The 15,884-nt window shown below is 37.5% G+C and overlaps 2 protein-coding genes and 2 long non-coding RNA genes across 6 annotated transcripts in view; 3 read left to right on the forward strand and 1 right to left on the reverse strand.

The window, feature by feature from the left end:
* The window catches only part of LOC310739423, a 195,388-nt gene extending 180,975 nt beyond the window's left edge, over positions 1-14,413 (forward strand). The window contains exon 2 of the long non-coding RNA XR_014537396.1: positions 13,734-14,413. This is a non-coding gene — a long non-coding RNA (uncharacterized lncRNA). The remainder of the gene's footprint in view (positions 1-13,733) is intronic.
* pdcl (phosducin-like) lies at positions 4,700-12,863 on the forward strand. The gene is made up of 5 exons (XM_083565339.1): positions 4,700-4,828; positions 8,806-8,996; positions 10,024-10,205; positions 10,759-11,040; positions 11,791-12,863. The coding sequence occupies exons 2-5, from the start codon at positions 8,822-8,824 to the stop codon at positions 12,064-12,066; spliced, it is 915 nt and encodes a 304-aa protein (XP_083421465.1). The 5' UTR covers positions 4,700-4,828; positions 8,806-8,821; the 3' UTR covers positions 12,067-12,863.
* LOC310739425 lies at positions 10,990-11,560 on the reverse strand. The gene is made up of 2 exons (XR_014537398.1): positions 11,424-11,560; positions 10,990-11,321 (listed from the first exon to the last, which is right to left on the reverse strand). It is a non-coding gene; the product is annotated as an uncharacterized lncRNA (long non-coding RNA).
* An 890-nt stretch (positions 14,414-15,303) lies between the features above and the next one.
* sec16a (SEC16 homolog A, endoplasmic reticulum export factor) overlaps positions 15,304-15,884 on the forward strand; it is a 36,265-nt gene continuing 35,684 nt past the window's right edge. For 2 of the 3 annotated variants that reach the window (XM_083565319.1, XM_083565320.1), the window contains exon 1: positions 15,307-15,460. The gene's annotated coding sequence lies outside the window, so the exon portion shown is untranslated. Of the gene's footprint in view, positions 15,461-15,884 lie in introns of all 3 variants that reach the window. The other variant, XM_083565321.1, reaches the window with a different exon arrangement.

Genomic DNA, 15,884 nt, shown 5'->3' on the forward strand with positions numbered 1-15,884 from the left:
ACCAGTCATGCATCGCCTTCATCAATTTTTTTTCCATTTATTTAAACATTTTATTATACCCTGACTATTGCCTGCGATTATAATGTGCATTTGCATTAGACAGGTGCTAGATCTTGGAAGGAACGTGTTAAAACACAAAAGCAACAGGGCATAAGATCTCAGGGACCCTGTCTGTAATGTGGTTGTGAAAAACAGTCTCTAAAGTTAACCTAGATTGGTGTGCAAAACAAAAAAACAACCAGTGACAAATAAGCAGAAATGTATCAATGAGTTTAAAGAAGTCAGAGGAGAACAGCTCGGTAGCTTTGACCTGACCGGAAAGCTACCGTAGATCAAATGTTTATTTTGACATCTGTGATGATCAGAAGAATATCTCTGACACACCGCATGTGAAATACTTTGAGGTGGTGGCACTACAACAGTAGTAGGCCAGATTTTTTTCCACTTCAGTTAGCCAAGACCGAAATTACAGTGGGTACAGTTTTGTCAAAATTGGACAGAACAGATTTGATTTGATCAATCTTGATTTCTACTGCAATTTACAAACACCAGTCAACATTTGCATTCATGACAATGTTCGTAGGAAAAACAATGTTCATTTTAATCATTGTCCATTTGAACAAATGTTCAATTCATAATTTAAAGTGAAAAATTTATTTCTGCGAAATGGAGATGTGTGGTCTTTTTTGCTTTTGCTTCCGGTTGCTGGAATATGGCCAGTGTTTGATCTGTTGATACCACCAGGTTTACCCACATTGGATTGCTAATCAAAATATTAGTACAATTAGATAGCTTAGACATCAAAATAATCAGCATACCAAAAATGTTAAGAACTCTGAACTGCTGAGGGTCAATTTAACCAGATTACAACAAAACCAGACAACCCATGTTAGAAAGTACAGCATGCACTCAAACTTGTCCCAGGGTAATGACAATTCATTCTTCATCAGTGGCCTCCCCAGTAACCAGATTTAAACCCAACAGAGCACCAATGGGATGTAGGAGAATAGGAGATTTGCTGCATGAATGTGCAGCTGACAAGTCTGCAGCAATTGTAATACAGTCACATCAACATAGACCATATTTTCAAGGGTGAATTTTTAACATTTTGTTATATTCTGTCTTCTTCTTCTTCTTCTTCTTCTTTCAGCTGCTCACATTAGGGGTTTACCACAGCCGATCATCCGTCTCCATACTATTGTATGAAATTGTATGATTTTTTGTATTGAATGTTGCGGTTAGTGGTGGGAGGTTAAAGTGTCGTCTTCTTTTTTTGGCTTTTCCCATTAGGGGTCACCACAGCGTATCATCCGTCTCCATACCCCCCCTGTCCTCTACATCTGCCTTTTTCAAACCAACTTCCTGCATGTCTTCCCTCACCACATCCATAAACCTCCTCCTTGGTCTACCTCTCCTTTCTGGTGGCTCCATCCTCAGCATTCTCTTAGAGACATACCCCATGTCCCTCTTGTAATATACTGTACATGCTGAAAAAAAAGTTGAGGCTGTTGTGAATGTTTTGGAGAAGTGATAGGACACAGGGAGAAGATACACAACAACTCAAACTCAGGATTAAACTAGAGACACTGGTGAGACTCAATCACAAAACTACCTGGCATATTAGAGCATCTGCTAGACTGATTGACTGACAACCACTAACAACCAGATCAGACTGACTTATAACTTACAGCTTGACTTGTGGCTTTTTGTCTGGTTATTGCCTACAGCAAAGATTTGTGTGTGTGGTATTTACAGCTTTAAAAAAAAAGGCTTGGGATCAGACTAATCTGTTTCAATGGCTTATTACTTGCAAGAGACAGGCCACATACAGCCTTGGCTTGAAATAAGTACAAACCCAATTTATGCAATCTGTACAGTTATTTGAGAAGCTGTAAGTAATGCTTACCTCAAATACAGTGGAGTACATGTGTGGTAAATTTGCTATTAAATGTAAAGGAGAATTAAAGTACATTGAATGACAAAGACATTACTTACTAAGGTTGTCAGGTGTTTTATATATATAATTAATGTTTTATATATATATATATATATATATATATATATATATATATATATATATATATATATATATATATATATATATATATATATATATATATAAAAACATACATTTCTTTGCCATTGTATTAAATGAGGTACTGCCCTATCTGAAAGTATTGGCCTGGCAAGTCCACGTAGTTTGTTTTTGTCTTGAAAACAAATTGGCATACTAAAAATAAGAATCAGACATCGGAAATGTTAGTGGATGTTGCCTGAAGCTGATCAGTCAAAGAAAACTACAGTTGGAAAAAAACAAAAACAAAAGTCACTGACAATACTAACAACCTTCATGCAGCAAGGGCAAGGGTATCACAATCCTCTGTTCTAAAAAGCCTTCAAGAATAAACATACCACAAGATAGTGGAAGTAGTGCATGGTATGAGCTTGCATGGCTGCTTTCGGAAATGACTAATTTTTGCTGATGGTGTAACTTATACTGGCCAGCAGCCGAATGAACTCAGAAGTCAATAGAAACATTTTATCTGCCAATTTAAACAAAAATACATCTAATTTAGTTGGGAGGAATTTCATTATACAGCAAGACAATACACACTGCCAGTGAAAGCATTCATCAGGTTAAGTAGGAGTAAGTAGAAGGTTTTAGACTTGATAAGTCATTCAGCAGACCATAAACTATAAGGATGATTTTTAACTTCTGAAGAGGAACCTGAAAGATGAAACAATTAAAATAAGCTGCAGTGCAATCCTGGAAAAGCCTCACAAAAGGAGAACCAGAACCAGTTATTGCAAGCAAGGGATATGCAACCAAAAATTAAGTAATTAACATGAATACACTTTACAGACATCCCACCCTGTGTGAAAAACTTTTCAGGGAGGCTGCTTCTTTTAAACATTGTTATCTATGCTAATAAACAAATGAGACCTCTTAAACTTACCCTGACATGTATTTTTTTTACTATCATTTATTCCACCACATGCATTAAAATAAGGAGAAGGAAAGAGAGAGATAGAGTTCAACTGTAAAACTTAACCACAGAGAAAACTGGAAACTTGTTAGCAAAAACTGAGACATTTTAGGATACACTCCAGGTCGCCTACTGAGCTTGTCTACTATTAGATACTATTAATTCTCTGGTCTCTCTGTCTCCAAAAAGAATCGATTCCAAGGATATTAAATATAATTTGTGGACATCAGAAACCCACTATCAATATGTGGTTGATTCCCAGTGGGTTGGATATCTGTGTTATAATATCTTAGGTCTTTAAATTTTGGTAATTTTTAAACAGATCTAAATGAGATAATTGAATTTTGTACTTAATATTGAGTGTATTGTAAAAACATACAAATGTACTTGTTGTATAAAATATGCATACTGTAAGCCTGTATCAGTATTCTCAAGACTGATAGAAAATTGGGAAATGTCCAAAATGTGATTGCATCAGAAGGTGTTGTAATTGATTAGATCAGTTCACGTTATCATTTCACACTTTGTTCTTTGTGCATCCTATTGTTTTGTGATGATTAATTTATCCTGCAAACTTGTCAGATGAACAAAAACTTATTTAAGAGACACAGTTCAAGCACTTTTTTGTTTTAAGTTCCAAATGACAAGAGATTGTCCTCCATTTAATAATTTCCCATCAACCTTCTATCATTCTGACTTTCTGGATAAGCTCAGAAAATGTCAAACCATCATGCATATGCATCAGGTTAATTCAAGGAGCAGGATTTTCCAGATTACCACCATCTGGGTTCCAATACTTTTAAATATTTAGATTTAAGCAAGGAGAGACAAAAAGACAAAGCAAACAAGAAGCTGGGGAGCAGTGATGAAAAATCCTACTAACATACATCAGTCTGCATCTTTATCTTTTGCACGGAACTCAGCAATCACAAAAGCCCAAAGTGAGCAAGTCTTTACACTAGTGTACTAAACACAACCATAAAATTGAGAGCTGGAAGAAACCAGATGACCTGGGGAAAGCCAGAGAAGTGTGCCATCCATTCCAGGCCACACTGGATTTACTAGTGGAGACATTTAAAATCTGTGCCTTTGCCTCAAGGATCCAGAACATAAAAACTTTGTGAGTGAGATTCAGAGTTCACTTTGCAACATGTTCCTTAATACAAATTCCTGCTGTGACAGGGGACCATCATAACCTCAGGGACTGGAATAGCCTCTGAGGAAAGCTAAGGATGGATTCTGGTTTTGCACAGTCATCTTTCCTATGGACATCCGTGTACAGTAAAAGTTTGTACTGTTGGAGGATGGTGAGATGGTGCACTGGGTGGAGTGTGGAAATCGGCACCTAAGAAGTTGAAGATGAAGAGATCCAGCTTTATTGCACATGGGCTATCATTAAAAGGCTAAAATACACTTTGCAGATGAGTAGGTTCTCATGTAATATAATGAGCCTAAGTGTGAAACCTTAGCTTGTATTATTTACATATAATTTGTGCTCATATTAAAATGAATTTAAAGTTTTGGTGTTCAACTTTTATGTTTTTAAGCACTTTTATTAGCATGTAACCTTTTTTAACTATTTCACATATCTTCAATTAAACATATATTTTCTATACAGATAAAAATCTAAAACTCTACAATATAAACATTTTAGGTTACGACATACAAAATGCGCTTAACAGATGATTCGTGTTTTGATTGGTTAACGTCGATGTCGTTCATCTAAATCGCTGTTTGATTGGTGGGTTTTGTGCTGACGCAGGGAGGCGATACTGTACCATCAGAGAAGGTCGCGGAAATTTCAACGCTTGTGTTGGTTTTTTCAGAAAGATATAATTTGGGTAAGACTAAAGTGTTTTTGTTTGTTTTTATCATGTCGGTCTATAATTCTATTTAGACCGTCTAACAAACAGCATTTTAGCTTTATTCCGTCGAGGTTGGCTTGGAAGCTGTTTAGCCTCCTAGCTGAATAATCCGTACTTACTCGACGCTTCCGGCTTGATACGCAGCTGATATTGACATAAAATATTCACATTATGATGTTTGTCAGTTGTTATTTAACAAAAATTATATGACAGACTAGAAGAATTATTCTCTTTTTTTTGCCCCAAAACTATTATTTCGCTAGCTGTTATTAGCTAGTACATGTCCGGTTGAATTCCAAATCGCACACTGCTTCCTATGTAGGCTGCTTACTACAGGTGTGAAGTAACCGACTTTGACAGGCTTTCCAGTGCACTTTGTCTGAGCCGTTTGAGATACAGCCGCTGCTGGTTCAGAATTACTATCATTTATTGCCATTTATCATGGGTTACATGTAGATGGAATTTGTCATGGTGGGCCGTTAAATAGAGTAAATAAAATATAGTAAAATAAAAATTAAAGGTAAATACATTAACTTATTTTATTAGGTTTTAAAGATTTGTATCTTCAGGAGTGCATTATCTTAGGAAAGAGGTGACTACCTGAGAGAAGAATCAAAACCAGAATACGTTCATAATGTTTTAAGAAAAAAAGCTACCTACACTGCTAGATATAGGAAAAAAAAACATTATTGTTATTATTAACACTAATTGGCTATTAAATTTTTTGGTGTCCACCCTTATATACATACAATCAGATTTCATTGAAATCTTTTAAATGGGTCCGGTTTGGATTTGTTGGTTGGTGGTGTATTTTCATTATTCCCATGAGAAGTCAGAGGATGTGGACATTCCCCTAAAACTGGCAAGCTTTCCCACCCTCCCTTACGTGCCACTGTTTTCTAGGAATATTCAGTGTCATATTAATGAAAAGCCAAAAGTGGAAGTTGACTAGTTAGTGACTTACAAAGCAACAAGCGTGTTGGAATCTGATCTGTTTGAAAGGTGTGTACAGATGGGACGCCTGGACTGATTTACACACTCAAGTGCTGCTGCAGCTTTGTTGACTGGAGGTAAAAATTAATTTCAAGAAATGCTTCTATGGTCAGGTAGTTAAAGGGGATTATTGGGAATGTAGGACACTTTAAATAGGCCAGCATGCTGGTGAAAGATGTTGGCTCCGAATTTAATAAAAAAAAAAAATCTTTTACAAAATCAAAGATCGGGTGTGGATGGTAAATACTGATATGCATTTAAGCTCGAGTGGGTTGGTCACTGTAGGCTTTAGGTCTGTATAAACAACCAACAAAACATGGTGTCTTTGTTTTTCTTTCGCCCTAACCCTAACTCATCCTGAGTGTTTAACATGGGCGTGGAAGACCCCACCCCCCTCTCTTTATCTCAATCAATTTCTAAAGATTTGTGTGTCTATGGTTAATGCTATTTAGTTGCACAGACCTCAACCATCTTGGCCTGCTCTTTTTTTATATTCAAATACATGCACACACTTTTTATTTATTAACGTTTATAAGTCACCTTTATCAAAGACTACCTCAAACATACATAGATAGATAGATAGATAGATAGATAGATAGATAGATAGATAGATAGATAGATAGATAGATAGATAGATAGAACTTCATTGTCATTGCATAGTACAGGTACACAGCAACGAAATGCAGTTTGGCATCTACCAGAAGTGCAAATAGTAGCAATTGTGCAGATAAATATATATGTATGTATGTTGCATATGCATGTAAATATATATGTAAACATATGTACAGTGAATAAATATAAAGGCTATAGCAGTGAAGAGATGTGTGGACACTGTTGAAAAGTACAAGTAAATAGTTATGTCTATGGCAGTGAAAAATGTGCAGACACTATTGTAAAGGTACAACAAGTAGAAAGTTAGAAGGCTATGGCATTTTTAAAATGCAAAAGCTGAATAAACGAGTCCACTAAATATATTTATACGTAAAATGTGAAATATTAGGCAGGATGTACAGTAAGGTGTGTATAAATATAGATATCCAAACAAAAAGGTAGTGCAGATGTATGTAAGGCACAATATGTGTAGAGAAATAGGGGTATTATATAACAATTTAAGTTATATACAGTGAGCTAACGGTGTAGTGTAGGGTGATGGTGATGGACTCTTTAGTCTTCATGAGTAATGGGGTCCTGGTTCTAACGTTCAGATTTTTAATAATAGGTAATAATCATTGCATTTTTTTAATTCATGATGTGTGTGTGTGTGTGTGTGTGTGTGTGTGTGTGTGTGTGTGTGTGTGTGTGTGTGTGTGTGTGTGTGTGAGCACTGTGTAAAATTGTAGGTGCTGGTGGTTTCTCATACACACAATGATGTGAAGTGCTGCACTGGTATAAATTTGGATTTTTGTTTTTTTCCGAATGTTGGAAATACACACTACTAGTCCGTAATTCATATTGTAGTGCATTGGGTCATAGCCGATTCAGTGACGTGATTCTAAATGGAAATTGTAGGATTTTTGTATTGAACGTTGCGGTTAGTGGTCGGAGGTTAAAGTGTCCGCTTCTTCTTTTGGCTTTTTCCATTAGGGGTTGCCACAGCGTATCATCCGTCTCCATACCCTCCTGTCCTCTACATCTGCCTCTTTCACACCAACTACCTGCATGTCTTCCTTCACCACATCCATGAACCTCCTCCTTGGTCTACCTCTCCTTCCTGGTGGCTCCATCCTCAGCATTCTCTTACAGATATACCCCATTTCCCTCCTCTGCACATGTCCAAACCAATGCCTCCCTCACCTTGTCTCCAAAACATCCTACATGTCCCTCTAATAAATTTGTTTCCAATCTTGTCCATCCTCGTTACTCCCAATCAAAAATCTCAGCATCTTCAGCTCTGCTACCTCCAGCTCCACCTGTCTTTTACTCAATGCCACTGTCTCTAATCCATACAACATCGCAGGTCTTACCACAGTCCTATAAACTTTTCCTTTTACTCGTGCAGATACCCTTCTATTACAAAACACTCCTGTCACTCTTCTCCACCCCCTCCACCCTGCCTGCACTCTTTTCTTCACTTCTCTAACACACTTTACTTTGCACTGTTGACCCCAAATACCTGAACTCCTCCACCTTCACCACCTCTTTTCCCTGCAACCGCACCACTCCACTGCCCTCCCTCTCATTCACACACATGTACTCTGTTTTACTCCTACCATTATAGCATTACATCCTACTCCTCCTGCAACCCAGCCATTAGGGTTGCACATGCGAGTGCACTCTTAGTGCCGGTCCCAGATAAATGGAAACGGTTGCGTTAGGAACGGTATCCAGCGTAAAAGGTGCCAAATTAAATATGCGGATCATGAACCAGGTTAAAGTGTAACCCGCTAAATAACACGTTCACACACATTTGTTCTTTATTTATTAGAGTTTAACAAAGTTACAAGCTGAATTATTTCTCTAACTTTTCACAGAGGGGCCTCTGAGATATCTAGCAGCCTATGATAGATTGTTGAGTTAATTATTTGTTTTGTTATTATTACTAAAAAAAAAAGGTCTATTTAACATCTGTCAGTTTGGACCTCATGAAATATTCAGGAAGGAAAAAAATGTGACTCAAGAAATACTGGGACAATTTTTTTTTTCTTCAAATGTGGTGTTTAGCTAAAATGAAAGATATTAAACATTGAGAAGTGATGGTCTATAGAATCAATAAAATGTCAACTGAATGATTGTACTTGTAAAGTCATCATCGTAATCATATGTGTTGTAATGCTTCGGTCATATGTTTGAATTGTTTTTCATTTTTGTGTCCACAGCTGTCAGTCTGGACAATTCACTAATTCTTAATCACATATACCTGTTTATCTTTAGACTTGGATTCAGATTATAAACATTATTGTCTCATCACAGTAAAATTTCTCTCACTCTCTTGCTTTGTTTTTTTACCTTACCTCCCCCAGCCCCCAGCCTTTGGCAATGACAACTCTGGATGACAAGATCCTGGGGGAGAAGCTGCAGTACTACTACAGCAGCAGTGAGGATGAGGAGAGCGATCACGAGGAAGATGAAGGACAGTCTAAAACCATCAGGGAGCAGCAAGTGCTGCAGACCGAGATAGATTACAGTCCTGACGGCTCTGCTGTTAACACCGGTGCCTGTTTTACCTCATCGCCTTTTTCATTCTGTCTAATCTAAGCTCAGTAAAACCCCCACGTATTTACATTTTTTATAGTTGTAGTTTTACTGAACTGCAGTTGGTCATGGTCTGAATAAAGGAAATAAAAAGTTCCAGAAATAAGGACATTTTTAAAAGCTAATTTGCGCACCATTCTGCCCAGTACTCCTGCTGTAACTGACTGTTGATCCATGCCGTAGTAGCTGTCTTACTTATCAGATCAACTCTCACAGTATCTCAGTGCAGGTGTTTTGCTCAATATTTATATTATATTAAAGTTATTTGTACTTAGTACAAATAGACCTTTGCAGCCATACGTGTTTCCCAAACGTTTGGAGGCACACAATTGTATAAAATGTTTGGATGTGGTAGCATAAAATTTCCCCCTCACTTGAACTGGGAAACCCAAACCTGCTCCAACATGTCAATGCCCTTGTGCACAAAGTGAGTTTCATGAATATATGGTTTGCATAGGCTGGATTAAATGTGGAATGGGATGTTCAAAAAGCAGTAATCGTCAGGTGTCTGCAAATTTTAGTTCATATAGTGCATATACAGCATTTAGTGCTCACTACAATATGCAGGTTCAGCCATCTGCAGGGTGACTTGGCTTTCTTGTATATTCTGGTCTCCTGTTGCCGTTTCTGTTTGTTTCTTGCTATAATTATCTTTGCATAGCATGAGCTTTTAAGGATTGTTTAGTTAGATTTTTCTATTACTTGCCTCATTAGCTTAGCTTTATTTATTTGAATACTGACTGCACTTTTCCACCATGGACACGGTTTAATGTTATAGTTATATATATATATATATATATATATATATATATATATATATATATATATATATATATATATATATATATATATATATATATATAAATAAAAAATTTTACTTTATTAAAATCTTGTGTGCTATATGTATGGAGTGATTTATTTGCACTTACATAGGAGAACAAGTTTGTTATAACAAGTCTTGATCTTTTGTGTGTGTTCACGATCAGGTCCAAAGGGTGTGATCAACGACTGGAGGAAGTATAAGCAGCTGGAGACAGAGCAGCGAGCCGAGCAACAGAAGGAGATGGAGAGGCTGATAAAGAATCTCAGCATGACTTGCAGATCGCATCTGGATGAAGAGCTGGACAAGCAGAAGCAGAAGGAACTGCAGGACAAGATCAACGGCAAGGTAAGATACCATCTTCGAAAAGTACATTTAAAGCAATTTGTTTCTTAATACAGACAGTGTGAGTGGTCTGATGTTGCTGTTTGAAAACTGTTTGAAAATTGCTCAATTCCTCACTTAGTCGGAAATCTAGCTGCCAGTACACTTTAAATGATTAAAGAACAAAGTAATGGTTTATGGTTCTACAATCTGGAAACAAGCCTTAGCCACAGAAATGTCGTACGCAAGTCAAAAATGTCTAAGAAGAAGAAACTTTTTTTATTGGGGAGGAAATATCAGGTTGTTTATGGTTTTAAAAATTACCGTAAAATTATAAGTTCATTTAGAGAGCCTCATAACCACACCTGCACCTCTGAATGGTATGAGGTTTTTGATGACAATGTTTTGTTTGAAGTATGCTGCCAGGTTTATTTAGGAAAAAAAAAACACGATCACTTGTGTCATATTGTGCAAATCCAAAATAACAAAAAACATCACAAAATAGCTTACCTGTAACATACATGCATGTAGTTAAGTGAATTACTAAATCTTTCTTTCATTCCTTGTTTTCCTTCAGGTCACGCTGCGAGTTGATGAGGAGAATGATGATGACGACGACGATGATGAAGCCTTCCTCCAGCAGTACCGCCTGCAGCGCATGGAGGAAATGAGGCGGCAGCTGAGTGGCAACCGGCGTTTTGAGCGAGTCATCTCTATTTCCTCAGGCGAGGAGTTCCTGCACGCCATTGATGAGGAGGGCACTGGAACGCTAGTGCTGGTGCACATTTTCGAGCCTGACGTGCCCGCCTGCCAGGCCATGGAGGGAAGCTTGATTTGTCTCGCTCTGCAATATCCCGAGGTAAACTGTCCAAATTTGGTATTAGTATGTTGAAATGAACATTCTGAAGGGAAACCAGATGGTCTACTATGTTCAGAGTATGGACCCATGAACACTTTTTGAGCTACGGAGTAGATTGCATACTTTACTGCCACACACTTAAAAGTATGTACTTCACGTTCATAAAAAAGAGCTACTGGCTTTAATGCATGGTATAAGTAGGCAAATTGGTATGCTGCATTTTTCTCATTTGGTGTTTCTTGAGAAGTAGAACAACAACAACAAAAAAAATACTCAATTTGCTCCAACCAATCAAGGGCCACATCTGATAGTCATTGAAAATAAAAATGATTAGATTTAAACAGGGAGAATTTGTTGTGGACCTGCTTGTGTGGAATGAAAACCTGCACCCACACCGTCTCTTCGTGGGAAAGATTGGATACCCCTGTGTTTTACCAAAGGTGGCATTTGCACGTTCTGATTTCATGAATGTACTGTATCATCTCCTGACTGAAACTGCATGCACAAATGATTAAATAACAATTTTGTTATTTAAAAAAATAACAACTTGTTTTGGTAACAAGTCTACCAACAGATTCAGAAAGAAGGATCATAAGTATTTTTTTGTATTTGCTGTGTTTTATGCTAAGCTGCTCGAACAAAAATAGCTGATGATACTAAACTAGTTTAGGAACAAGCATAGCTTTCGAAACAAAAAATGGTACTCTGTGGCAGTTCTCATTGTGACTTCTGGGTGTATGTTTGTTGCAGGTGAAGTTCTGCGCAGCGCAGGGCTCGGTCCTGGGCACCAGCGCTCTGTTTCGCAGCTCGGCGCTGCCCGCACTGCTGCTGTACCGCAGGGGCGATCTGGTGGGTAACCTGCTACGCGTCTCCGACCAGCTGGGTGACGACTTCTACGCCACTGATGTTGAGGCACTGCTGCAGGAGTATGGCCTGCTCCCTGAGAAACTCCCACACACTGCCACACCTTCATCCATTCGTACCGGCAACACCAATGACTCCGACAGTGACCTGGATATAGACTAACGACAAAACCACGATACATCCCTGCTTTCATTTAATAGCTCATTGCTGACTGAAATTACCAAAACCAGTTACATCTGAGTACACACACGTGCACTTAAGCCTTCAGCAACTTTCACATATCCTGGATGTAAACTATACACATTTAGTGTACACAAATACACACAGGCAACTGCATAACAGTTCATTATCGTTTGAAGTGACCAAATCACAGATGGACCCACACACAGACAATGTTTGCTAATATGTGACTGTAATTAGTGGACCTGGTTTACATATACAGAATTTTTTACTAAACTCAACTCACTGGACCAAACACAAAAAGAAACTGCTGCAGGGTGTTCAGGTGTGTGTAGTGTGATGCAGACCGATAGACACATACACCAGGGTTTTGTCAGTGTGGGTACAATTTGCATGTCCGCAAGATTTCCTTTTGGGTACAGGTTAGTCTTAGCATTGTGTAGCCCTTGTAACACACAAGTCCCCAAAAGATAATACGAGACTGTTTCAGCATGTCATCATTATCAGAATTTATAAAAAATGTTTTTATGTTTCTTTTAATAAGAAAGCCTCTATTTTGCACTGTGCAGTCCTGGAGGTAGAACAAGTCAGACATCTATCTGTGTGTAACTATTTATTCTAGTTTTAGCTGAATGTGATATATATTTTCTGTTTTCTATGTGCGTTATTTTAGCTTTAAATGGCAATTTTGTCTGAGACACTTTAGTTAGTTTTCTAAATTTTATAAGTGTGCATTCTATCAGTGATGAAAAGATTAAAAATGGCTGAGTTTCTGCTGATCCTGATCCTGTTTGTTTTTAAATGCTGCAGATGTGGCAGCAGAAGCATAAATTTTGGAGATACAGGTAAAGATTTTCAGTTATTAACATCAGAGAACAGGAAATATTTGTCTTTCTTTAATCATAGCATGGATGTTTATACATAAACGACTAGTTGAATAGAAGATTTCATAAACTACAACCACAGTGAGCAAAAAAACATCAGAAACGTGGTCTACAACAGCAGACGATCATATCAGGTTTTCTGCTACTGTCAGCCATAATATAACATTACAGTACTGTAAAAGTTTTGTCTAAACTCAGGTACACCCATGTATTTTTTTTCGTGGAAGAATTGTGGCAAAACCATATCTCTGACATGTAAAGGCTAAGTGAAACTGGGATGCAGAAAAATGGAGCAGGTGGCATCCGAAATACTTGCTGAAGGTCTGGAAAGTGATACAATAATGAATGTCCCAATACAGAAATATATGTGGTCAAATATGCAAAGCACATATATTTCATACATGTTCATATTTGGATTTCACAGATATAGAAATACGTTGGATACTTGTTCATATAGGCCACATATATTTCCAAATATTGCAAAAAATGGCTGTTTTCATATATGTAACATTTTTCCAAATACACATAAATACGACCCATATGTGTATAGAATACACATTCATGTATGGGTAAAGGATTTATAAAGAAAGTATATATGTCACCATTTTTCTCAGTTAAAATATTTTTTAAGATGCTTTTGACATTACATTTTTACCAGATGTTTGTAACAATCCACACATGCAAAGAAATTCAATCACAGATGTCCATAAATGAAGTTATGTGTAATGTGAAATGATGCAGGGAAAAGTATTGAATACAAGGGAGGTGCAAAAAGGCATGGAAAGACAAGACACTAGCTAATATAATTCAGTGCAAATTAATATCAGCTGGTTCGGTCCCAAGTGGTGGCCTATATAAAGGTGTCCCATTACCAAGGTGCCACAGTGGAAACATCTCATGATGGGTAAAAGCAAAGAGTTTGCAACCTTATTTTTGCAAAACTTACTAATGTTATTAGTTACAGAAGGATTTCTAAATATCTGAATGTTCCAGTAAGTCTAGTCAGATGAGACCAAAATGTAACTCTTTAGATGCCATAATACACACCATGTTTGGAGGAATGGCAGTGCACATAACTCTCAAAAACAGTATACCAACAGTGAAGTTTGGAGGTGGGGACATCATGGTGTGGGGCTGTTTTTTTAAGCATTCAATACTGTCATACTTCATATAATTGAAGGAAGGATGAATGACATACTTGATAAAAATCTGCTGCCATCTACCAGGATGAAGATGAAACGAGGTTGGACATTTCCGCAAGAGGATGATCCCAAACACACAGCCAAGGAAACTCAATTGGTTTCAGAGAAAGAAAATAAAGCTGCTAGAATGGTCCAGCCAATCACTTGACTTGAATCCCATTAAAAATTTATAGAAAGAACTAAAGATCAAAGTTCATAGAAGAGGCCCACAGAACCTTCCATATTTGAAGAATATTTGTGGAGGCGTCTTGAAGCTGTCATTACCAACAAAGGCTTTTATACAAAGTATTAAATAAATTTCCGTAAACGTGTTCAATACTTTTCCCGTTTAATTTCACACACACACACACACACACATATATATATATATATATATATATATATATATATATATATATATATATATATATATATATATATACACAAAAGATTGGTTTCTAAAATGTGAGGTGTACTTACTTTTGTATTTATATTTATATTTATATATATATATATATATATATATATATATATATATATATATATATATATAATTTTTTTTTTATTATAAAATATATTATTTCACAAAGTGAGTACACCCCTCACATTTCAAAAACCATTTTAGTAGATCTTCTCAAGAAAGAATACTATAAAAATGAAACTTGGAAATATTTTAGAGTAGTCAATGTTACTGTGTTCCACCACAAGGGCATTAGTAAAGTCAGGTACTGGTGTAGGTTGAGGAGGCCTGTGGTGCACTCAGGCTTCCAATTCATCCCAAAGGGGTTCATTAGGGTTTGGTCAGATGTTTATTGTAGGCCACCTAAAATCTTCCACCTATTTCAACCCAAGTAAACAATATCTTCATGGAGCTTGCTTTATGCACAGAGGCATTGTCGTGCTGGAACGGGTTTTGGGTCTCCTAGTTGAAGTAGAGGGAACATTTATCTGCCTTAATGTGCCTTGTGGAAACAAATCAGTAAAGATCCACTTTCAGTCTTTCTGTCTGTTATTTCAATCCAGCAATGGGACTCGCAAACTCGGATTACACGTGGAACAGCTCGAAAAGATGCAGGAGTTTCACTGCCACTACTTAAACAGGACGTGGCGCTCTGGTGACGTTTCATTTGCACGCTGCCGAAACGCAATGTGACGTCTCCTGTGAACGCAATGTGACGTAACGTCTCATGTACACGTCGCTCAAGATGCGCTTCGCAAAGATGGCGGATAAGCGTTAGCCCTAATGACGCGTACCGCTGCAACAAAACCACGCGCTGTGCTTTAGACTGAATTTTCGACTTCACCTCACAGGTAAATATCAGAAGTGATATTTTGTGGTTTTTCCAGCATGATATACTTTATAGTAGTCCTTTTCCCCTTTCTGGGCTAACATGCTAACGGAGGGGACGTCAAATGCTAGTTAGCTAGCCAACTAACCCGAGTTGAGTTGCGAGTCTGCAGCAAGTTAATGGGGGAAAAAAAGATACAGAATAAAGCTTTAAAACATGCCGATTGTGTGCCGTTATGATCGCTGTCATGTTCAAGGCACAACATGGCCGCAGTTCTGTCCAACTGATACGATGGTACGTGTGCTAGTTAGCCGAACTGCGTTAATCCGGCTTGATTGGCTGTTCCCATCTCCCCTCTCCTACACAATTATTCAAACTATTACTGGTTGAACTATTTTGATTTAGACGAAATAAGTGTTTTGTTGCTTTGCCACCGAATTCTAACA

Source organism: Silurus aristotelis (genome assembly GCF_946808225.1).
Source record: "Silurus aristotelis genome assembly, chromosome: 16".
Classification (NCBI taxonomy): domain Eukaryota; kingdom Metazoa; phylum Chordata; class Actinopteri; order Siluriformes; family Siluridae; genus Silurus; species Silurus aristotelis.